This window comes from Camponotus vicinus, unplaced genomic scaffold (genome assembly GCF_025532165.1).
Source record: "Camponotus vicinus isolate PSW18456_S1 unplaced genomic scaffold, iyCamVici1.0 SCAF_7, whole genome shotgun sequence".
NCBI classification, from domain to species: domain Eukaryota; kingdom Metazoa; phylum Arthropoda; class Insecta; order Hymenoptera; family Formicidae; genus Camponotus; species Camponotus vicinus.
Window position 1 is genome coordinate 7,033,450 of NW_028141979.1, and position 25,112 is coordinate 7,058,561.

The following is a 25,112-nucleotide window of genomic DNA, read 5'->3' on the forward strand; positions in this document are numbered from 1 at the left end:
AAGGACCTCTCTTATTTTTCTCTTTTAGATTTTTGCTCGTATAATTTTTTGACGAAAATATGAAAAAATTATTGATATCTAAATTATTTATGATATCAAAACTAGCAGAGAAAAGGAGAATATTGCATTGCAATTAAATGAAATCTTGAGTTATTTATTTTTTTTGTACAAACGAAAGCTGAAAGACAAAGTTCAGTGAGATTAAACTTTTCTTTTCTTCGTTGTACAATTTCAAAAATATCAGTCTTCGAAGGTATAAAAACTCAACATGACTGACAAAGAAAGGATCTCTCTTATTTTTCTCTTTTAGATTTTTGCTCGTATAATTTTTTGGCTAAAATGTGAAAAAATTATTGATATCTAAATTATTTATGATATCAAAACTAGCAGAGAAAAGGAGAATATTGCATTGCAATTAAATGAAATCTTGAGTTATTTATTTTTTTTGTACAAACGAAAGCTGAAAGGCAAAGTTCAGTGAGATTAAACTTCGAGGGACTCTATGTACCTTATTAAGGATTGAGCTTATGATCGTTGCGATACCGTTGCTAAAATGATTTGGATATCCAGGATTAACGGACGCAAAGGACAAGCTGGATTTAAGCGTCTGTAGTCATGCCAGCGTATCGCCACATGGATACGACAGCCGTTATGGCTGATCACATTTAACGATTTAACCGCATACGAAACGGCGCTTTCCACTTACATCGTCTATCACCGGCGCCGGGCGTCTGGTGAACTAATATAAGCTCAAATGGCCACACTCTTCGAGCGAGCCGTTACGTAACTCAAAACTAGTTTGTATTCAACTTGCTTGGAGCGCCCGCCGATTCTGATACGTACCAATTAAGTGCGCTAACCGCACAGAGAGTAACGTTAAACTTGTTAGTGTACGATACATAGAGTACGAAATGGTGATAGCCAACTATACCATCTGCGTAAACGAAATGATGCGAATAACAACATGCATGACGGCAATTAATGGAGAATCGAAATAGAGGTAGATCGATTCGAGATTATTTTTTATCGTTTTTTTACAGAGGATATATGATTTTGCGGAAGGGGAGTGCTATGAATATGAAGTGTCGGTGTTGACAGTATATCGGATACAATGTATTATGCATCTAATGGCTAAATCAATTCGTTAGTAAATCTCCGGGCATTTCCACCGGTAATACGTGCTGAACGTCAGCATCCAGTAAACGATGGAGCAGACGCGTGTGATGCACGATTACGCGAACGGCTGACGTCCCCGTGTAATTGTCCCGTATGGGCATTGTGAGCTGCAATGTTCCTCAAATCCTACGACTATAACTAGGGACTTCTCGGATGGAGACTGAGCTCCATCGACAGAAAGCGACCGGATAAAGCGACCGGAGTACTACCCCATTACCGGTGGTAACGATCTTTTTTGTCCGGAACAATAGTTACGTATATATCTTGAACGCGTGAGGGAGAAAAGCGCAAAATTGAGAAAAACAGGAAGAAATATCGAGCCGAGATTTCCGCACTGCCTGGAAGAAAAGAGATGTATAAAGACAAGAGAGTTTACGAGTGGCGATTGGAAAGTATACTCTGAGAATTTCGACGTACTTGAAATAATAAAAAGCGGCATCCATTTCTTGCAAATCCTCCTCTTTTCAAAGGTGTACTTTATGACTTTAGATTTCCATTTGTTTAAATTTTATTTGTCCCATGTTACACAAATAGGTTTTCGCTTTGCGAAAATTCGCGGACGCTCTAATTATTGTGATGTTACAAAAAGATTAAACTATTTTAGCGAGTTAAATTCGGGAACCGCAAATAGATAAAATCTCATAGTCAACTTTATTCCAAATTAACTTTACTTAAACAGAATTTTAATCCGAGGAGAAATATTAAAAACCAGTGTTAATAAAGAAATTCTAATTACGGAGAAATTTACTTAAAATTTCCTAATGCACGATCAGTAATGTAAAAATACGAACATCTGAAACATTTGCATCTAAAAAGTATGAAATTAAAATTTACAAACCAATGTTATGTTAAATAAAATATGTTGCAAATCTGCAAGAGAATTATGACGTCTATGCTTTATACTCGCATAATATTATAATTAACTGGTTATTTTAAGAAGATTTTGCAACTTGACATATCCGTCTAATCTTTGTACGTGCAACTAACGCATAAATCGTATGCATGCTCTGCATAGCTGATGTAATGCAAAATTTTACGTTTAGAATCCAGCGCAATTATGTTTGCTAGCTGCCATAATTACAGACATTATTATTACCGCGTGACTATGTAGATTACGAGTTGACAACGTAAATGCTTACAAAATTAAGAGGATAAAGATGTATTAAAAATTTCGACAGTAAATTAGTAAAAAGTAACTTATTTAAATTTGAATAGAAGGTAGGTAAAATACAAATATGTGTGTGTATTCCTTAAAATAGAAATAGTCTTTGCTATTGCATAGTTATTTTTACATGTTTCTTATGCAAAGTATTTCAAAAATTTACAGACTGCTCTTTCGAGCATAAATATTATAAATTGTTAAAAAATTTATGATTGCTTTAAACGATTAGTAATTGCAAATTTATTCAAAATCATTAATTGAAAGCAAATTAAATAAGAAACGTAAGTAAATAACTGAACTTTGTGCCGGAGAAAAGAAACTTAATTTAAAGTTCAATATTTAATATTAGAATTTTGAAAGTTGTAATACACAGGGATCTCATTTCCAACACTAAAGTTCATACAAACTATTTACAAAATCATATTATTTCTCTTTTTTTATATAAATTAATTTTAAAAGAAATATATTCCATGCAATTTAAAATGATTATTAAAATATTATAATTTTAGAGAAATCTTAATTAAAATAATTAAAATAACATAAAAATTAAAATAACATAAGAATTAAAATAACATAAAAATTAATCGATGAAATTTACTAAGGATTATATTTAAAAAACGCAAATATATCGACGTATTTTTATACATGAAATCTTGAAAACGCAACACGTGACACGACCGCGTGGGGTCGTTTTAACAAAGAGCGCTATTTAATAAGCCCTCTTGTACGCGCCACTCATAATAAAAACCGAATTATCTCACTATGTGCGCATACGCATATGTATGCTTTCGCGATTTTTACATATGAGAGATAAAGCGTCACATGAATATGTATCATATGAAACCCTGTCATTGTTAAAAAGTTAATTACATTTCATTTAATAAAAGCAGGCGCGACAGCTGCTACGATGAAAGACCCGTTATGACACGAAAACGATAATTGTGGTAACTTGAAAATATAGATAACTACACATCAAAATATTATTCCTTCTTCGAATCATTGTTTTATTTTCTGCTTTCGCTCGTGCTAATTATACATATAAAGTTGACATAAATTGTAAAAAATAAATCAATCTCCCATTTTATAAAAAGAATCTCTTTTTCTTTGTCTTTCTCTCTTTCTCTCTTAAAAAAAAACAGAAAATATAGTATATAAAAATTAAAATAACATAAAAATTAAAAAATCAAGAAAAAATTATAGATTATATTAAAATCATGTTTTTTTATATTCACACAATTTACGAAATATAATTAAATTAATCTCTCATTGAATATTAATTTCAATCTTTTTTCATATATTTGTGGTAGGGAAAAATTTATACCCAAATTCACACATACAATTCCCAAAAAATATATCTCTTATAATTTTTTAAGAACAATTAGTGTTTCTAATATTAATATAATATACGTTATTTATATTTATTATAGCAGGGAAAGCCAAATAATGTATTTCTGCAGTTAACCACACTGCAGTTGCACATAGTTAAACGTTTGCCATAGCACTCAAGTTAAGTGGAAATGTTTGCTTTTATTTATTGCGGCACTGAATGGGAAAATAGAAGCTCACACACAATGCACTCCGCTCAGACAATGCATGTTGGTACATTAGTGTAGCGTTAATATAAATTATTGACTTATCAAGTTCAATAAAGGCGCTTCTACAATAAGCTTTGCTTCTAATCTTATATTACGTCATCGTGAATTAAAATATGATTATCAGCGCCTATCATTACTGAGGAATAAATAGCAACTCGACATATATTCAAATATAACTATAAACGAAAGAGTATATATTTAGCAGATTTCTGGAACGCAATAGATAACATTATGAATTATATATAAGAGTAACACAAGATTGAAAAATCTAGTTTATTTATAAGATATAAATTAATTGATATTTTTTAACATCAAAACAGATAATAATCTTCTCGATTTGATGTATATATTTTGTATACAAATATTTTAGATAGAATATTTTATTCTTTTAAAAATAACAGGCAACATTTGATTAATTATTCATTTTATCATAAAGTAATTATTCAATAATACAAAATGAAATTATTTTCGTTTAAAATTCCACAACGCGATTGCTCCGTAATAATAATATTATATAAAATTTTTGTGGCACACTTGATGTTTTATAAACAAGAATTTTCAATTCATAGATGCATTGCTGCATATTGACCGTTTATTAAATTGCAAATCAGGCATCTCCGGTGCTATCATCTAACTTATTAAGTGTTCCCGATACATGAAAACTTTCGGCTACACTAGAAACTTCAGAATCCCCGAAGAAAACTATTATTAGATATCAAACTTGGATGCCGTCGTGCAAGCTATCGGGCTTAAGAATATTTACAAAATCACAATACACATTTTATACAATTTTTTTTCTTTTTTCTTCTCTCCATATGCTTCTATACACCTATAGAATATATGTCCGAAATTCTTAATTTCTATTAACGAACCACATTGATACTTTATTTTATGCTCATAAATAATCCTACTCAAACAAATACGCAAACTTCTCATCTAATTCTAATCCAGCAAACTTTTTCCATCTCGCATCATATACATGGTTGCTACGATATTTGTCATAAAACAGTAATTCAATTTTTAAATAAAATAATTTCAAAGTAAAAAGTTTGTCAATATTGGATTTTAATTCTCGTTGCGTCTTTACGCACCAAAACTTTATAGTTGCGAAAATAATCTCAACAAGCGAACAAGAAAATATCAATTATTTATCCAATTGCATCATATCAAGTAGCAAATTATGCATGCTTATACGTACTATTAACGTAACTGTACTAATACTTGATCACAAGTTGCAAGCGTATTATGTAGCAGAAACTGCATAAATTATACGCTAAGCTAAACTGGATCTCCTAAACGGCGGCCTAGGATGCGAGGATGACGAACTGACGTTCATTAAATTTACAGTTACAACAATTAATTGACAGAACGGGACATTATCACTGTGAATAAGCATAGTGGTATTTGACGTTGAACATATGTGAGGAACATTCTTGCATATTACTTCTGCAACTTGTTATAAATTATATAAATTTATTTTTAATAAATTATATATTATATAAATTTAAATATATTTTCTGAATTATTATATGTATGTATTGTGTTTTTCATCATACATTAATTAAACTTAATTAACGCATGTAAAGACTGTGACAACTTCTTGTAAAAAAAACGAGAATACAGTTTTTATCAATTATATTTCTCTAATTAGTGACTTCCTACATTAATTAGAGAAAAATTTATATTTAAAATAATTTTTTATAATGCAAATATTTAAAATTTCAATTTTATAATGTAAATATTTAAAAATTTTCAATTTTAATTAACCTACATTTTTTCAAAAATTTTTATATACATCTTTATCATTATAATTAATTCCTAACATTGTAATTTAAATATCTTTTGTATTGTGAATTATATTAAGCATTACACAATTTGGAAAATTAATTATGATATATGAAGATGAATGTAATATTGTTCCGCTAATTATCAAAGCAGAAATATGACAAAATATTACAGTTCCACAGACACATTATTTCGCTTGTTTATGCCAGTATACTAGTTAAATTAGAGTAAGTACCAGAACAAATCTAATCATACTCTCTAATTGCATTTATTAGAATTATTGACATTGAGCATGTGAATTGCGATTACCCGTCCAATATAATAGGATATAGGATGTCTTTGTCGTGTGTGCCATTTCTATGAACTGCATTTCCCATGAGGAGTGCAGTATTATGTCGATTCAGGCGTAACACAATAGCTTCAGGACCAAGATTAGGATTACCTATTGTAACTTAATATATATTGACCAACGCGTGTATGATCTGATATTATCATAAATACGGTTTGTCACTCTCTCTCTGTAGCGAATAGTTGAATTTATCAACAACAAAAAAATTGTAGTCGCTTTTTCTTCGACCTTTATTATGCTCTTTGAATTATTCATCGCCCCTCGTGTGTGGTGTAAGGTTAAAAATACCGATATCGGATTTTTAGAATAGCAAAGCTCGCGCAATACGATATTTGTGTCAGTTTGGCTATCCTCTGCTTCCACCGCAGACTGAGTCATTACGAAAGCGGTGCCGTGCAACGGGAGAAGAATTCTACGCGACCTGGCAAGCATACCGAAAACCATCTCAATCGGAAATGTAAGGATAACGAATCGGCGATACACAATACGCGTCTATTGTGCCTGCCAAGAATCGCGGAACTGTGTTCACCTGCAGACCGTGAAAAGCCGTTTTCTGCTGAAAGATACCTTCCGCTGGCGAAATTGTTCTCCTCATCGCGATACGAACCCGCTATTCTATTGAATAATAATAATAGTAATGAAATTCGAGCTGCGATACATCTGATCAGAGACTACGATCCACGTACACATTCGAAGGTTTATTCATAAATCCATACTTTTCAGTTCAAAAGCCTTTTGATCCACTTAATCCTTGATCCATTTAATTTATCTGAAAATATTCATACATCTCCTTCTCTTTTATTAACATTATATAATCTGCTTTTATAAATACGAGATATCTCTCAATACATCGTAACTATTAAAAATATGTAAATAAAAATAAAATATGTAAATATGTAAATAAAAATAAAATTATATATACATCAAAGAGCTTGAATAAAAATGCACAAATAAGGCTTATAAAAGTATGAATTGCATAATTATTACTTAATATTCGGTGAATAAAATGATGCTTAATTATTAAAAAAAAGTAGCGTTTTCACAGAATAATAAACAAACAAGAGATACTCATTTTTCTATAGAAAGAAAGGACCGTGTAACCAATTTCTCATTTCTCTCTTCCACCTTTCGCGTGTTTTATTCATTTCTCTCATGTACTCTACTATTTCTATAGTGTTACTGTTGCCATCGCAGGTGTAATACGACGGATATGATGAGAATGAGGAGTATCGACAATCGTTACCTTGTTTGCCAGCACGCACGACGACGACAACGGTTGCACAAATCGCCGATAGAACGATGGTGAGGGCTACGTTGATATGCAGTGGATAGCGCCGCATCTCTCCGAAACGAGAAGGGGCCATTCGCGCTACGTGCTATCCTTCTTCCTCATACCCTCTTACTGTAATCCTTCTCGGATCGGATTCACCGCCGAAGATTACCAACTCGACTAGAGAGAGCGGCGTGTATCACGAGTATCCTTATCTCACTATCCTGTACTATCCTCCCAAAGTCGCGTCCAATATTTCACCTTCGCGTCTCACTTGTCGTTTCACTCTCCTCAGACCGCGTTCCGAAACTCGCCATGTACCTTACGGACGTCCCGTCGTCTATTTCCGGTTGCCGGAAGGCGCCGCTCTTGCGGTTGTCTACCTAGTGCAGTGAAGAAAGGGACGAGGGCTGCCGACCTCGCGAACACTTCCGGCGCGAGTTATCTCGCGCGGCGAGAAATTACCTCGGCATCCGGGATCGCGGCGACTCGATGCGATCGCTCGTTGCTGCGAAGGTGATGCACGGCCGATCGTCCACGGCCAACCGGACATGGTGCCGGTGACGTAGACGTCGATTGTTCCCGAGTCCCATCGATTTGTCGCGAACTATCCACGAGAGATTGATTGGACGTCTAGATATACGTGTGTGCGGATATTTAGTTGCTTAGTAGAGACGTGGATCCATCTCGATTATGGCTTCAAGTCTCTCGAAGATGAAGATGAAGATGAAGATGGTGCTCCTGGTTGTGCTAGGTCTAGAGCGTAATTTTCTATTAACCGAGTGGCTTTCTTTCTGCGTTATAGGAATATAATGCAAACGGTGTACATGTTCAGCATATATATTCATTGACTCGAAGATAAAGAGACCATCGACGCAGCTTAGCTTCTTGATTATGATTGCTTCTAATAAAAAATAACCGTTGGAGAAGCTCCATGTCTCGTTACTCGCGCGCTGATGTTGAGAAAGTTAAACAGATGCTTTGCGTCAACCAACTCGTCTCGGATTCGATGCAGCGATTACATGATTATACACGAGGTGTGCATATCTAATTTCCGTTCTTCTCGCACCCTCGTAGAGCCTCTCTCTGGCCTTTTTTCCGCCATAAATCACCGACCTTGCCGTACCTTCGTATAATCAGCACTCCTCTCAAAGCGAAAGAAGGGCGAGCGTTTACCGAAAATTCGTTATCCCGACGTGGAGATTTACGGTTCGACAACTTCAAAGCCGCCGGTACTTCATTGTGCTTAACGAACGTAAACCCCGACGCTCTAATCAGCTGCTCTATGGAAACGAATTATAATTCACCGTTAAGCAAACTATATATCACGAGAACCTTGTTTGCGCGGCACTTCTGTGTCCTAGTGCAAAGCACTCTGGTTCTCCAGGCACTTCCGGAGAGCAAGAAAAGACCCCCTTTGCGTTCCGCATTCACTCTTCCCTCGAACGGTACACATTTTTTTTTCAAAATTTCCTTCTTTATTCAATCGCAATGAGATCTAGCGTCTTTCTCCCCGATATCGAAGATCGTCATCATCTACTTGAACACAAATTGGACGCAATTGGCACCGTTCACGGGCTGTCGCATCCGGCGCGGATCACTGTCACCCTCCGCCCCTCGTCGCAGCCGCAATAACACTCGTCGTGACGTCTATCTGTCGTTGATTGTTTACTGTTGCACGTAGAGATCCCCGCATCCACGTCCGATCTCCACGAGGAGCGGAACGAGGATGAGTGAATTCGGCGTAAGGCAGGCCAGGGGTTCTGGCGCGCGTGCGGGCGGACGGACGGACGCGGGCGCAGTGACGCGAGCGTCCGACAGGCCCGCCGTTTCTCCTCGCTTTCGGCGCGACAGCCGAGTGGCGACGACGCCGGCCGTGCGTGCCCGAGCTGCGTGGCGATCGTCGTCGTCATCATCGTCGTCGTCGCGGTGCGAAAAACTCTTGTCCAATTTTTTTCCCCCTGAGAAAGAAAGCGCAGGAAGTGGTAGTAATTTAAGACGATAATTCAGCGATATTTCCACCCGATGACTTTGCGAGCAACTTTGATAATTGAACAATATCGCGAAAAAATTTCCGAGATCTCGGAAACGCTAGTAATTATCGCGGAACATTTTTATCGTGATGAATGGACAATAAGTGAATCGAGGTACTGTCGAGAATTATGTTTTTCGAGAATTTTTTGAGATTGTTTGACAATTTTATATTGTAAAAAATTGGATTTTACTTTATTTCATAAAAATTGTTTAATAATTTTATTATAAAATAATTACATTATTAAATATTATATCATTAAATAATATAAATAATTTTATTTCTTTATAGAATAGTATTTTTATTAATTTAAAAGACACAACATTAAACGTAAAAAAATGTTCGCGTCTTTCTCTTAAAAAAATCTAAATCTCGATTAATATAATAAAAAGAAGTTTATTTTTGAGTATTAAATAAAAATTCACTTTTAAAATCTCCATTCAATTATAAAAAACACTAGACATATAAAAAATAAAAAACTAGATATATAAAAAATAAAGACTGAAATATATATACTTCAGTTTTTTTTTGTGAAAATTTAAATATTAATCATACAATCAAGAATTATTATATTTATGTTCGAGAGGCTTCTAAAATATCTTACTGCGATAGCTTATAAAAAAATATAAGCATATAATGCTTAATTTTATACAATGTCCAAAAATGAGATCTTGTGGAAAAATTCTCAAGGTTTTTTTCATTGTTAGACGAATAATAAATAAAACATGATATATAAATGTAAGAGAAAAGCCATTTATTAATCGATAATTGCTACCAAGATTTTTCTGCCGCTGGCAAATATAATTTGTGCCATATTCTTTTATTCCTTATCACTTTGATTTACTGACCATTTTGCATATTAATATCATGATACAAATCTTTTAAACGAATATAAGAGAATATAAGAGTTTAAAATACTTGTATTTGTAACCATATAATAACTGCAATCTAATTGATGATATTAATAAGCACAATCAAAATATAAAAAGTATAACAAAAAGGCGTCAGTAAATCAAAGTACAAAAAATAAAATAAAATAACGCAAAACATGTTGCATTAACGACAGAAAAATCTCGATACAAATTGTCGATTAATAAATCTCTCTTGTGTGTTAATATACTATACTTTATTATCTGATACAATAAAAACTGCGAGGTTTCTCTCCCGTCCATATAATCCCTTTCATGCATCACTGTGCACCATCTCGCGCATTCATCTCGTGTTTGTTCGTGATTCGTCTCTTCCACACTGTAAATGTTTCTGGCGCGTTCTCCCAGGCGCGAATTCTCTGACAAATTTGGAGTCGAACTTTGTTAGTGAAAATGATTGAAGCATCGATTTCTATTCTTTTATTCTGCTCTTCCAATGTGTATTTTATTAACTATGTGTGAAATAGAGATAAAAGTAATACTTTTTTCACGAATCATTTAAATATCGAATTGATCTTTGTTCAAACTTATTTTTAAATAATCTAAAATATATGTAGAAAAACTTGATTGAGTGCACGTATCAATCTTCAATTAGAATTAAATATACGCATACAAAAATTTTAATTAAATTTAATTAAAATTTTGTTAAAGTTTTTTTCAAATTTAAATTGTAAATCTTTATTATATATTTTTTTTCTTAAAAACATTATTTGCCAAAGTTTTTCGGTTGTTTACAATTTTAAAATTACTAATCGACATTCCGAAAAATATAATTTTTCTCAATTTAATCTCCAATGATAAATCTGGACATAGTAATGGCGCTTGGGACACTCTGTATATCACGTATTACAAGATAGTAACTTTGGAAATTGTTTTTCGAAGGAATTGGAATGACTCCAAAGTGAACTCTCCATTTTCCACCATGATATTGTAGAGACTACGCAAAATTAAATTAAAGTTCAATAATCGGTGTGAATTCAGTTAAATAATTCTAATAATGATGTAAGGAAATTGTTTACGATATATATTTTTTCTTCGATTATAAATAGATAATTAAATTGCAAAGTAATTTTGCATATATTATATATATGTATGTGTCAAAATTTTTATAAAATAATTTTTTGCTGTTTGTAATATTTTATAAATATAAAAAGCATTATTTCATTTCTATTTCTTAATTAATCCAATGCAATCCAATGCAATGCATTATAATAACCATATCTATTTTAAATGTAATGAAAATGTGAACGAGCAAAATTTTTTACAATAGTACAAAGTACTATTTTTTGACAAGAACTTTAATACGGTTTCAATGCAATTTTAATTGTTTGTTACACTAAAATTAAATTAAAAATCATGTAAAATGTTATTTTTAATTTAACGATTATAACGTAATCCTATATACAGATACAAAAAGCTGACACAATAATTAATAAATTATGAGAATTCAACACAATTAATTAAGAATTAATGAAACAAGCTTTCATCGTTTCGTCTTTATTAGTTATTTTCTATTTCAAGATAAAAAGTCAAAATATATTAAATATTAAAAGCTAGAATTTTAACGTTTAAATCTGGCGAATTTTGTATCTGAAAAGAAAAATCTCTCGGGACATTTTGTACACGAATGAAGAAAATCTGAGCAATACGCGTCTCGACTGCGTCATCCTCTACTTGCGAAATGTCGCTTGCCAATACTAAAGGTGAGATATAGAACTTTTCGCGAATCTTCCAGTGTTGGGACCGCTGGTCTTAGATCTATCGAAAGATTGGAAGAAGCTTACCATCCTTTGGGATGTCACGATTTTTCTTCGTCAACTATTCATCACTATTCAACCTAATCGACATAGAAAAATCCTGACTACCCTAATGTTTACACAAATGATTCATAAATGGAAAATTAATGCCATTATACGTAAATAAATAATTTAATTCTCTTTATGATGGAATATTTTTTACAATGTCAATGTTTCTCGCAAAAAAATTGGTGTTTCTAAATAAAATTTTTCCTATATATAATTTATATAGCTTTATATGTTTATAACTTTTTTATACAATGTTCAAGGAAAATTTAATTTAAGAGAATGTTTCTTTTTTATTTCATCCAAAAATGATAAAAAAGTTCCTATTTTAAATTATAAGATATATTTTAAAATAGAATAACAGTTTAATATTTGAATATTCAATATATATATATATATATATGAATCGATATTTTAAAAATACGAGGACAACAAATATAAAAAATGGCATTTTTCTATCGAATTCTGTCATTTTAAAAAACCTATGAATTCGAAAAATTGTTACATATTCATTATCCAACGCAATAGTAGTTAAATAAATTTAGAAACATCAATTGCTTGTTTAATCTGTACACGTACTTTAGTCCCAAAGAAAGGGTGATTAAATATTATCTCTCCACAGAATTCAATTATAAAAGCTATCACTTTCCAGAGGAATCTAAAAAGGTGCGGCCAACAGCGCATGCCGCCGATGACAAAGTGAGGGACAGATTTGCATATCGCGTTGGACGCGTTTAAAAAAAAACACGGCAAAGCTGCGGGCGGGATTTGACGTTGGGTATCAGTGACGCCACGTGATTAATTAAGTACACGAGACGATGAGTCTCGGAATACTCGGGGAAGCACTTTGGCCACGCGATGATAGAATAGAGCTGCCGTTTCCAGACACCTGTGACTCTGGACGGCGAGCAAAAGGGAGGAAAAGAGAAGCGAAACGAAGTCGAATAGTTCAATCACCTTTCGATAGTTAGACCGTTGGCCGTACCGACGAATTTCCGATAGACATTTAATTATCCTTCTTTCTCTCATTTCTCCAAACGAGGGACTACCTTTCACGAGGGCTCGAACGTTAATTCGATCGATCTGTCTGCTCACTACACATGGTTACCACTAAACTGCATTGCGGTGGAAAAAACACATAAAACATAAAAAAAGAAAACATTCAGGAGCTGCGTTTGCAACCCAATATTCGTTGTAAATTGGAACACAATTGTGATCTATTATTTATTTATTTTTTTTTACTCAAAAATGGTAAATTATTTTTTTTACTCTTTTCATAGTTTGAACTATTATTACCTTCTAATTGCAATAATGATCCACGAAAAAGTAAAAAAATAACGTAGCCTGCTAGGTAGCTGTTTATAAAAAAAAATTTACATTATATAACAATCTATGCAATTTTCAAGATAAAAATCTGAAAGTTAGAATAAGTTAAAATCACATAGAATTTTATCTTTCTTTTTTGTACAATCAATTGCGGTAATAAAACTTGTTGCTCGTTCAAAATAAACAAGACCTATTTGAAATATTTTTATCACAAATATTTTCATCTCAAAAATCGAAATGAAAAATTAAAATATTTGAAAATAACCTTGTAGCAAATTTTATAAATATTATGGCTTGTTCAAGCCACCTGTTAGCCATCTATCGAAAAATTTGATTATTATGATACTACATATATACATATATATTAATAATATGATATGAGAAATAATTATATCTTGATAAAGATAATATTATCAACATCGATTCACGACAGGAACGCGAAAAATACAGAATAATTTCGATGCATAAAGTAGCGTCATGAAGAAAATTACACATGCATTACAGATATAAATAAATATTACTTACATTAATGGTACACGTGCATTTTCATTAGTACTTCATTGTCCCTCGCCTGATTGGTTCATTATCTGCTTGGCTGGCTCATTATCACACACGGGAATCAGTCTGCTGCGAACAAAAATCGCGATGAATACGAATGATTGCACTTCAACGCGATGCGCGAAAATACGACGCTGCACGAAAATGCAAATATTAAGTCTCGATCGACGCCTGCCATCGCACACGATAATAATACTCAACGATGCTTGTCTCTCGCTCGATATGACACTATTTATCACACTCGCGGATAACTCTGGACGAGTAAAAATCGCGAAAAATAGCGAAACGATCGCGTTACATTGCGACGCACGAAACGAATGAAAATTCAACATGGCGCCTGGCGCGTCAGGCGCGTTCCCGCGCACCTACGGCGCATGCGCGCGCATCGAGAGAGCTGTCAAAATCACCACGCATACATCGAGAGGCGCACATGCGTGCGTTGCGATTTTGACAGCTTGACAAAGTGCGACGCGAACAGCAACGTGTCGATTATGTTATGGCATCTTTCACGATGCGATCTAAATAATAATTAAACGTCAACGTAACAAATGTTTTTCGTAACAATATCTATAAATGGTCCAAGCTACCTTATCAAAATTTGGTTTTTTATGCGATATTACATATGTATCAATAATACGATATGAGAATCGATTATTTCTCGATTAAGACGATACTATACATTTAGGAAAACGCGGGAAACACAGAACGATTCAGATGCCATGTCTAAAATGACGTCATGAAGAAAAAATTTGACGCACAGATGCAGATAAATTACTTACATTGATAATACTCGTATATTTTCGTTGTTTCCCGTCTAATTAGGCTCATTATCCGCTTGGTTGTCCTGTTATCACACACGGGGATCAATTAACTGCGAACAAAAATCAACAAATACACGAATGATTACACTTTAACGCGATGCGTGTGACACGAAATTTCGACGAGACGCGTCGAAAGGCGCGCATGCGCGTCGCGATTTCTGTGACTTTAAAGTGCGATATGTCAAGCGATATAAAGTCAGATATAACAAGCATAAATATCAATTTTATTATATATTTTGCCAATTTTATTATATATTTTGCATCTTTTATATAAATTGTCCTTCATATAAATAGATGTAATATTTACAAATTATGATTGATTTAAAAAAATGCACTTGTAAATAATATTGTATAATAATTGCATAAAATTGTTGAGTAATTTTTATATATGATTTTATATTTAAATTGTAGATTCTCTAATTTTACTCAATCTAATTGAATAGACTTTAAGAGAGATGCAACGTTAATCGCGATAAGCACTAACCTTTATCAAGCGACAGCTGTCTCTCGGGGATTTCAGAAGGATATCTGAATTTGAGAAGAACGATGAGATGAAAAAAAAAATTACGAGATACTTTTTGCAATTGATGGCAACCGTCTTTATATCATCCTAACCTATCATTCACGGAATTTTTTAATATCGCGATTTGATGTCTCTCTCTCTTCTCTCTGAAATTCAGATGAGATCAGTTTCAAAAAATAGTTTGTGAAAAAGCTATGAGAGATCTTTCGCAGAATATATATATATAATTACACATAACCCTATAAGACACAATATTCCTAGAATATTATATAAATATTATTGACAGTAATAATATTTATACAATATTCTATAATATTGTGCGCTTATAAGGAATACTTACACAATTATTATTAATACATTATCTATTTTATTTCTCTCTTCCTTGCAAAAATAATTTTTTACATCATTACATTCACTAATTTAATTAAAAACTCTAGTACGTCCACCTATAGCGATAATTCAGCAATTAAAAGAGACTCGAATTTTATTATCAACCGAATATAAAAAAAAAATACATGAAATTTTTGCGTGTAAGTTTTACATTACACTAAACAAAAAAATAATCTATTCAATAATTTATTATCGAAGACACCCATCTTCGGAAATAAATAAATAAAGTAGCGATTTAATAATAAAATACATATCAAAAAGCACTGAAGTTATCGATCGTTTACAGAAATTAATATATCCTTCCACCGATATCGAAGTTTTCCTATCGGTAATATTAGCAAGGGAGATAAATTATAAAAAATACCTCGACGCATTCGCCAACAGGGGGCGCTCGCGAGCGAGAGCCTCGAGCTCAAGCACGCAGACTCGCGCGAGAGAGGATCGGAAGACATGATGTCGACCGACGTACCACTCAGCAGCGCATCGAGCCGCACCATCTGCGAGGATGTAAATAAAGCGGCGCTTAGCTGACCAGTTGGCCGAGCGTGAGCACCGTCCGTGCGAGACTTGCAATATGCGTGTTGCCGAATGCACGACGACAATCGGCCCGTCGAGCAACTACCAAAGGTAGGAGGTAAAGAGAGGAGACGCGAGGGAAAGGACTCCCCGCGCGGGAGGAACGTCGCTCGTCCTCGACGGCAATTCGTTTCCCCGAGCAAGCGTGCATTCGAGACGTGACAAAAAGTCGTCGGGTCTCGTGAGTCGGCAGATTCGCGATTTTATAGCCGCGACCCGTAAAGGGTTCACGCGCCTACCATACGTTAATAGTGTGACAGTTGTTTTGTGTTGTTTGTGCGCGCGAGGCGAGGCGGGGAGCGGGGGGACGATAAATACAATAAATACCTAGTTCGAAGTTCTAGACGATAATCATCTCAGGTGCGATAAGAATAGCAAATAAAATACGTCGATCGATTCTTGTCGGAAATAGAGAGACAAATGTGGGACGGGAGAGAGAGTTGTTTGTTCTTAACAGGAGTGCATGACAATAAAAGGTATATATATACCGTATGTACATACATTTCGTAATCTTCTGTCCTTATCACCAAACATGTGCTTTGCATTTTATATTATAGGTGTATTACTGACAGTTTTGTATCTCTCGAGGAGAGATATATCTCTCTTGAAGATTTATATCTCTTGAGAGTTATACCTCTTTTGATTCTTATATCTCAAGTGTTATATCACAGAGGAAATATCTTAAAGGAACTTTAATTTGAATTATTTTTTCATTATTATATCGTTCATTATTATATTTCTATTTATCCTGATTAGCTTTGTTGTAAGCTGTTGTAGTTTCCCGGTTTGTTTACATACGGAAAAATTCAATGTAATACTTTTTTAATTCATTGTGTTTATAGAAAATTTGTATTCTATATTAATAAGACATATATTAATATGGAATATATTATAGAACAAATTTTCATATAAATATTAATAAAATTATTAAAAAAGCATATAAATAAATGTAAAAAATTGATGATAATCAATCAAACTGATATGATTAAAGTATTTATATCCATGAAAAATTATTAATATTTAAAAATCAAATTTATAAAAATATTTTTCAGTTTTCTAATAGTTTGCCTCAAAAAGATCTACTTTCTAATAATCTATAAATAATAAAAGTTAATGAAAAATATGCAAACACATGTCATTATATCAAAAATAAATTATAATCTAAACTTTATTGTATATATATATATATATATATATATATATATAGTTTATATTATTTCTAAAACACTGAGCTTATTACTGTCGCACGTGCGCGTTTTATATACATATACACATAGATATAGATTATAACTGTAATCTATAATTTTTGTTTGACATATACTTTATGTGTTATCTTTATCATATACATAACAGTTTTTTGTTACAGACAAACTATTTTAGATAAATCTCTATCTCTATTTTATTTTTTCCAAATTTCTAATCTTTTATATATAATTAATTGTAATTAAAAGTAATATTTATACATATTCTAGTTCAATACATAATATTCTTTATAAATATATTATACATATTATCAAATTGTTATAGAATATACATAAAATATTAATTTGCATTGAAAGAGTATTAAAAAAGCCGAACTTCCATTCTCTGTTTTATTCGCGATGCACAAAATTCACCGATTTCTATCAAGTTTCCTAAGAAGTTCTACTCTATGATTATATTTTTTTTACTGAGTCATCGTTAAGAGAACTGTATCCATTCATTAATATTTCTCTTATTCCCTTGTTTCAAGCGATAAGCCACTATTTGATAGACGTGCTCGAGGAAGCGCGTGATAAGCTACGATCGTCATATGGAGAAGTCTTAACAGTACATTTGTCCCGCATTATCTACGCGCGACTTGACATCTTTCGAGATAATTGAACCGTTCATACAATCGCGGTTGTACGCGATTGTACGAACTCCAGAGTGTTATGCTGTAACGATCCATCGACCGACAATAGATTATTATCTTTGCAGATGAACGTTCCATTGTATGGCATTCTCGGAGCTGCCGTGATTCTACTTGCTTACATCCTCGGCATAGAAACGATCGCAAAACTCCTCATATGCTTGCTTGCGTTAATTTTAGGGTAAGATCAACAAACGCTCAATATTTTTTCTTTCTTTAGAAAGATTTATAAAATATATAATGAGATAGTTAAATAAAAATATTAAATTAAATATTAGATTGTTAAATAAAAATATTAAATTAATATATAATATTGATAGAACTGGAAATAATGAATTTGTTGCAGGACATTGATCTGTATATATCGAACGTATTCACCGAATCTCGACAATGTAATTAAGTCTGAAAGGGAAGACATAACTAAGAAGACTGAAAAGTTCCGGCAGGTAATTAGACATATTGAAATAATTCGCGAATAATATATTTTATATGATTCACATTTTAATGTTTTATATTTTACATTTTAGTATATACTAGAGTTGTCTAGGAAGAGGATGACATTTACATTAGATAAGAGGATAACTGGTAGTCGTATCATTGATGAATCCCTGCAAGTACATACTCAATATTTATAAAACAATATCGACTCTCTCCTAATTATTGGAAAATAACTTAACACATGTTGTTATTCTTTTAGGAAATCCTAGATTTTTTAATCAGAGATTATGTGGAGCCATGGTACAGTGTTGTTACAGATGATGAGGAATTTATCTATTCTGTTCGAGATACTGCCCAGAAAATCGCCATCAATGTCGCAAACCGGTATATATATATAAATCTTTTATTAATTAATTTAATGAATTGTATCAGAATCGAAGCATTTTACATTAGTTTTCTTCAGCTTTAGATGCCTTCATCTATATGTATGTTATACTTGTATAATGTTTAAAATGTCCAAATATTTATAAAAAAATATCAGTATATATTTTGTAGACATTAAAATTTCTAAAGAATGTTAAATATTCATTATACAAAGAAATATAGAAAAAAATGGTCATTAGTTTTTCCTATTAATTAAATAGTCTTCTATGCAATATCAAAATAGGGTCAAGAGCGTCGATTGGATACCCTACTTGACCACGCGACTCGTTGACGATGCAGCTTCGCATGTCAGGCTGTATCGACAAGCAAGCGCGAGGATGAAGCAATTACGATCGAACAGGATTCAAAAGGATAGCGCCAGTTCGAGCACGTCGGGTGGGACGCCAAAGAAGACACCGACTCATCGCCGAAACAAGAGTGAAACTGACGTATCCTGGTACTCGCAGTCGAAATTGTATATACCCAACTTATCATCGCTTACCGAACCGATCGAGTCGTCCAGCGAAGAGAAAGAGGAGGAATCGTTGGAGAAGATATTTTTTGATCTTGAGGTGCAGATGGAGAATAATCTCATATGCAGGGATCTAGTATGCACGAACGACACTCAGGAATTAGATTTCTTGGGCGAAATAGCCGAGATCTTATTGTACCTGGTGCTACCTAAGGCGGACTTTGATTGTTTGACTGTAAGATTTATTTTAAGGGAGCTGTTAGTGAACGTTATAATCAGACCGTTGTTAGATCTGTTTTCCGATCCTGATTACATTAATCAGGCATGTATATGGCTGGTACGTACAACAACAAAATGTGAAACTCATTGATCAATTTTGTAATTGCAAATTCAAAAGCTTTGATCAATTTATTTAAGTTTAAAGCTTATTTTTGAGGATTATTATTAAGAATGTTATTAAAAACATTTATATTGTTTATTTCCACATTTTATCGCATATTTCATACATATAATATTAATTTCCTATCTGAATTAATGTAATATTTTGATCTTTTTCTTTTTTTCATTTTAGTGTACCAAGGAGGGTAGTTTACCAAGTGATATCTTTTTAACAGTAATTAGAATAACAGACAATTTAGACGAATTAATCGCGACAAAGAATATAGTTTGTAAAGAAATAGCACACTTACGTTCGAAGGATTCCGGCGGAGATGACGATTTGTCGGTAAAGCAGCAATTGAATAGTCTGCTTTACGTGAAAAAAATCTTAGAGACGAGGATCATCGGTATGCAGGAGGGCTTGGAAACAGAAACTGATGGGATCGGCGCTCAACCGGAATGGAATAGATTGCTTATACCGGGCCAAAAACTAGTTAACTTGCCGTTAGATGAGTTGCTGAAGAATAATATTGCCCTCAGTTACTTCATCGATTATATGACCTCCATAAATGCGGAAGCGTACCTGTTCTTTTACCTGAATATCTACGGTTGGAGAGTCTCGGCCGAGCAACAAATATCGGATATAGAACTACAAAAAATCCAAAATGCTCAATCTGGTGGTCCAGGTGTGATTGGCACTAGGCGCAAGAACGCAGATCTAGATAATCTGAAGGAAGCGGCGACGAAAATTTACCAGCAATATCTTAGCGACAAAGCATCACCCAAACTACAGTTGGATGACACGCTAGTGAAGAGTTTGTTGACCAAGACGAAGACAGAGTCAGTCAAGGAGACGTGGTTCGACGAGCTGCGAAACTGCTGTTACGAAAAACTGCAAAATGAGGATAGATTCCTGCCGGGCTTTAAAAGATCGCTAGCTTACGTCAAATTACTCGCCGAACTGGATCTATTAAAAGATCCAGTTTCCGAAGACGATGCAAAATCGCTGGACAGTATAAGTTTGTCCAGTACGAACAACGAATTGGATACCCTGGAAGAATTGTCTGAGACATACGATGCGAAACCTGTTTCGACCGCGAAGGAAGGTACTAAGAAATCGAATTCTTCGACAAGCTTAACAAGTATAGGAGGGGCGAATGAAGGTAGAGCATCTGACGAGTTTGATGAGGCGGACACGAGCAATCTCAAGGGCGGGAAAAATGCCCATAAAGAATCCATTACAGAAATGGAGCAAGTCGGCGAGAAGAAAGACGTTCCATTTTACATGGAAACAAACGCGGAACAATTCGTTAAGTTAGACGAGAACAACTACGACCAAAATGCAATCAAAAAACTGCAGCAGGGCCGTTTCGAGATCACTGCCACGATAATAGAAACTGGTATTGTCAACGATCGCGGGAAAACATACGGTATATACGCTGTAGCGGTCACGAAAAACTATGATTCGGGCTATAAAGAGAAATGGCACATCTACAGACGATACTCCGACTTTTATGATCTACATCAGAAAATCAAGGAGAAGTATTATGATTTGGCCAAAATACCTTTCCCCGCGAAAAAAGCTTTTCACAATATGGAACGTACCGTATTGGAAAGACGAATGTTGATGTTGAATGCTTGGTTGTGTCAACTAACAAAACCTGCAATTGTCGATGGTCATATGGGATTGCAGAATTTATTATTAGCTTTCTTGGAACAAGGAGATTATGACAAAGGAGTTACTGGTGGACAAATATCGAGAACGGTAAATTAGATTACAAAATATATTTTTTACTTGTACGATCAAATGAATGAAATTGATTGGAAATTGGAAAAAATATTAATTACTTGTAATTAATCAAATTACAAGATACAGACATATAACTGAAATAAATTATATAAAACTCTTATTAATATAATAATAATAATTATTATTATAAAAAAAAATAATTGAATATTTCTTTTACAGATAGATACCTTAATGAATCCTTTGAAGACATCCATGAAAAGCGTTACACAGGCAGTCAAAACGATGCCGGATAACATGTTGAGTACGGTAGACGGCGTGATGGACAATCTCAGCAAATTTTTTGGCAATCCTAAGAAGACGAGTATATTTTACGAAAACACCAAAGTTGGCGCCAGTCTTGATACAGAGGTACTTTCGCGTGTTACACTTGTTTGCAAAATCACTGTGTTAAATCGATCAATTAATCATTTTAATTTTTAGACTGACGATAACATACCCTTACGAATTATGTTGCTATTAATGGACGAGATCTTTGATCTAAAAGTGCGAAATCAATGGCTAAGGCGGCGCATCATAACATTGCTACGCCAAATCATTCGCACAATGTTTGGGGACATAGTTAACAGAAGAATAGTAGAGTATGTATCATTTTTGACCAGCCCATCAAAAGTTGCAGGATATTTGCGCTTGTTCAAGTAAGTAGTTGATACATGTAATTTTAATTATCTATTATCTGTTATATAGTTGTTATAAAATTTATCTCATTTAATCTGTGAATAAAAGGAATAAATTATAAATATATAAATCACGTTTTTTATAGGAATAGCTTCTGGCCGAACGGCGTAAAAGCCGAGAATAAACCGCCGCGAGATACGGAAATAAAGAACAGAACGCGAGTGGCAGCTAAGGTAGCTTTGCTTTCGTGTCTTTCGGACGAACTGAAACATATCATAGGTAGCGAGACGACGAGGCGCGGATTGTTGAGAGTGTTCGAGCTGTTTCAGCGGCCCGTATTAAACAGAAGACTATTATACGTGTTGTTGGAGGGTATCGCGGAGACCCTGTTCCCGCAAAACAATCTTGTGACGGTTTTCAGGAAACTATATTCGGTATCGCCGAGAATAAGGAGTAAAAGCAAAACGAGATCTTGATGGAAGAGCAAGACGGAGTAATGTTCGGATGCAATAGTGCGAAGATGACTGCACAGTCAAACTAACTCGTGAAGTTAAGAATCTCGACTTTATCGATCTTGAATAAAGATAATCAGTTCTTTTAGGTAGCTTAGAGATTTACAATATTAAGAAAATACTCTCGTGCAAAGTGTCCAATATAAAAGAAACATATTTAAAATATTTGTATCTATCACTCATTGAGCTCTTATTCGAGTACTTGTATCTTTAATTTTTCTCTTTCTTTTTATCTCTACATGACAAAATATTTAAAAATTGATAAAGAATACTATTTCTTTAAAAAAACGCGAACAAACACGTGAGTATCGCGATTACAATTAAGTGTCCTCGCCTATTTCTTAGAGAAAAATTTACTTGTTTGTCTTTTATGTTATAAAACATAACGATGTGTGAGGACTATTAATTGTAACATGTACTTAATATATATCTATGTATGTGTGAGAGAGTTTATAGTCGTTTATAGAATTTATAGATTGTATCCACAATGTCCTACTTTTTATAATTTTTCACTTGGTCACTTTATTTCTAAAATACTGAATGCAAACTCTTGTTGACGAACACAGATTTTCTGATATTCTATAAATTATTTGCGTTATGATTAAGTATAAGTAAGCAATATTTTAATGATTAAGCTAGCAGTAGTTTATTCGAGCTCAATGGGTTAATGAGACATCAATCGTTACGCTTATTGAGATATTACTGGATGTCGTTTATTCTCTTCAAACAATCCTCTGAATTACAATGCAAAGTGCATATTGTACGCTATTGTAACGGACCCGTCGCGCCTACAGCTTCCGACAGGGAACAAAACGAAAGTTATACGCTTTCATATCTTGACGATTTATACGTTCAACGATGCACACATCGGAAAAGTTCCATTCTATTAAACCTTTTGTTAATTATATATAATCGGTGCCAGAAAAATTCCAATAGAATAATATATTAGGAATATTCTAAAATTATTGAAAGAAAAACAAAATAAAATTTGTAAAAAAAATGCTTCTTTTAATTACATTACATTGAAATTTAATATAAAAAATATATAAAAATAAGTAAACTTTCTTTTAAAATAAGATGATGTTCTAGATTTATAGATATTATAATTAAACTAAAATATAATGAAAAAATAATTCATGGCACAATAAAAAAAGCAGATAGTATAGAACTTTTTTCGATGTGTGCAATTATTCTAAGTGATCTAGAGGCCAAAAAGTACGATATACAAATTTCAATATCGATATTACGTAACCGAGTCTGCATCTCGGACTGCTATTCTCTTGTGGGTATTAACGTAGAATAATATAAAACGAAATTAAAAAAAAAACTCGCGAATTCCTTGTAATTACCTCGTAGGAAGATGCAATAAGATTCACGAAAACATTCCACTTGCATTTTAAGCTATTAAACTGGGTAATTAGTTAATTATTCTTTTTACAAAAGTGCTCGGGAAACTATAACGTACTACGTAGATAGAAAAGAACACTCACTATACATCACTCAATTTACTTAAGTTGTAGGCGATGCAATCAATTTAAGACAGATGATATAATTTATCGCAGACGTTATACTTAATTATTTATGTTGAAATTATACTCGATAGTTTATTCGTGCCATTCGCGGTCGAGTAAGTACCTATCTCTGTATCTACTTATTCACGAAAAATTATCAGCAACAATCTCGACAGCGTTCTTCGAACATTGTAAAAATTTAGAAGGGGCTCCCTTCATTGAAAATACAAAACGCAATTGTATAAAATTGTTATACATCACTCCATCGTACGTCTGTATATAGAGTTATCTCATGTTAAAACGCCATACACACTTATCATGTTCACTTATTAAAGGAACTATTTATAACTTAGGTAGGAGTTTCTAGTTTTATCCCTAAACATATCCCGATATTTATATTTGTAGACGATATATATATAATTCTTTAAAAATAATAATAATTATTATATTGTACATATATAATATTCACGTATAAAACTATTGATAAAATATTTTTTTTTTATCACGATATTATATAACTATATACATTGTACGAAGTTATGTTCTTAAAATTTCGAAGAGATTGTAAAATTAATATCTAGAATTATTAAAACTGTTACATTAACAGTCAACCTTAAAGCTGCAGGTTGAATTAATTTTTCGAGTCTAAGAAGATGAATCGTGCGCTGATTCCTTTAACTTTTTTATAATTCACGCTAAAATATCGTCATTAAACTAATTTAAATTGAATGATTCGGTTATTAAGCGAACGTTTTTTGTTTCGAGCTT

General features: G+C 33.2%; 2 protein-coding genes across 14 annotated transcripts in view; one reads left to right on the forward strand and one right to left on the reverse strand.

The window, feature by feature from the left end:
• Positions 1–16,712, reverse strand: part of LOC145975155 (alkaline phosphatase) — a 196,406-nt gene extending 179,694 nt beyond the window's left edge. The window contains exons 1-7 of one of the 12 annotated variants that reach the window (XM_083105414.1): positions 16,622–16,710; positions 15,421–15,474; positions 15,290–15,333; positions 14,764–14,855; positions 13,952–14,053; positions 10,495–10,657; positions 7,311–9,298 (exon numbers count right to left, since the gene is read on the reverse strand). In XM_083105414.1, the coding sequence (XP_082961540.1) occupies positions 7,311–7,431 (121 nt within the window). In that variant the 5' untranslated portion in view covers positions 7,432–9,298; positions 10,495–10,657; positions 13,952–14,053; ... (2 more) ...; positions 15,421–15,474; positions 16,622–16,710. Of the gene's footprint in view, positions 1–7,310; positions 9,299–10,494; positions 10,658–13,951; positions 14,054–14,763; positions 14,856–15,289; positions 15,475–15,668; positions 15,754–16,621 lie in introns of those variants that run through there. The other 11 variants (XM_083105413.1, XM_083105410.1, XM_083105418.1 and 8 more) reach the window with 11 other exon arrangements.
• Positions 16,150–24,696, forward strand: LOC145975154 (sorting nexin-13). 2 transcript variants are annotated; one of them, XM_083105408.1, is made up of 10 exons: positions 16,150–16,345; positions 18,254–18,366; positions 18,532–18,631; positions 18,713–18,799; positions 18,883–19,007; positions 19,291–19,855; positions 20,090–21,661; positions 21,866–22,054; positions 22,127–22,341; positions 22,467–24,696. In XM_083105408.1, exons 1-10 carry the CDS (start codon positions 16,307–16,309, stop codon positions 22,795–22,797), a joined length of 3,336 nt encoding a protein of 1,111 aa, XP_082961534.1. In that variant the 5' UTR covers positions 16,150–16,306; the 3' UTR covers positions 22,798–24,696. The 2 variants fall into 2 exon arrangements, with proteins under 2 accessions (XP_082961534.1, XP_082961535.1); XM_083105409.1 differs by lacking the exon at positions 16,150–16,345 and adding an exon at positions 16,372–16,770.
• The last annotated feature ends 416 nt before the right edge of the window (positions 24,697–25,112 follow it).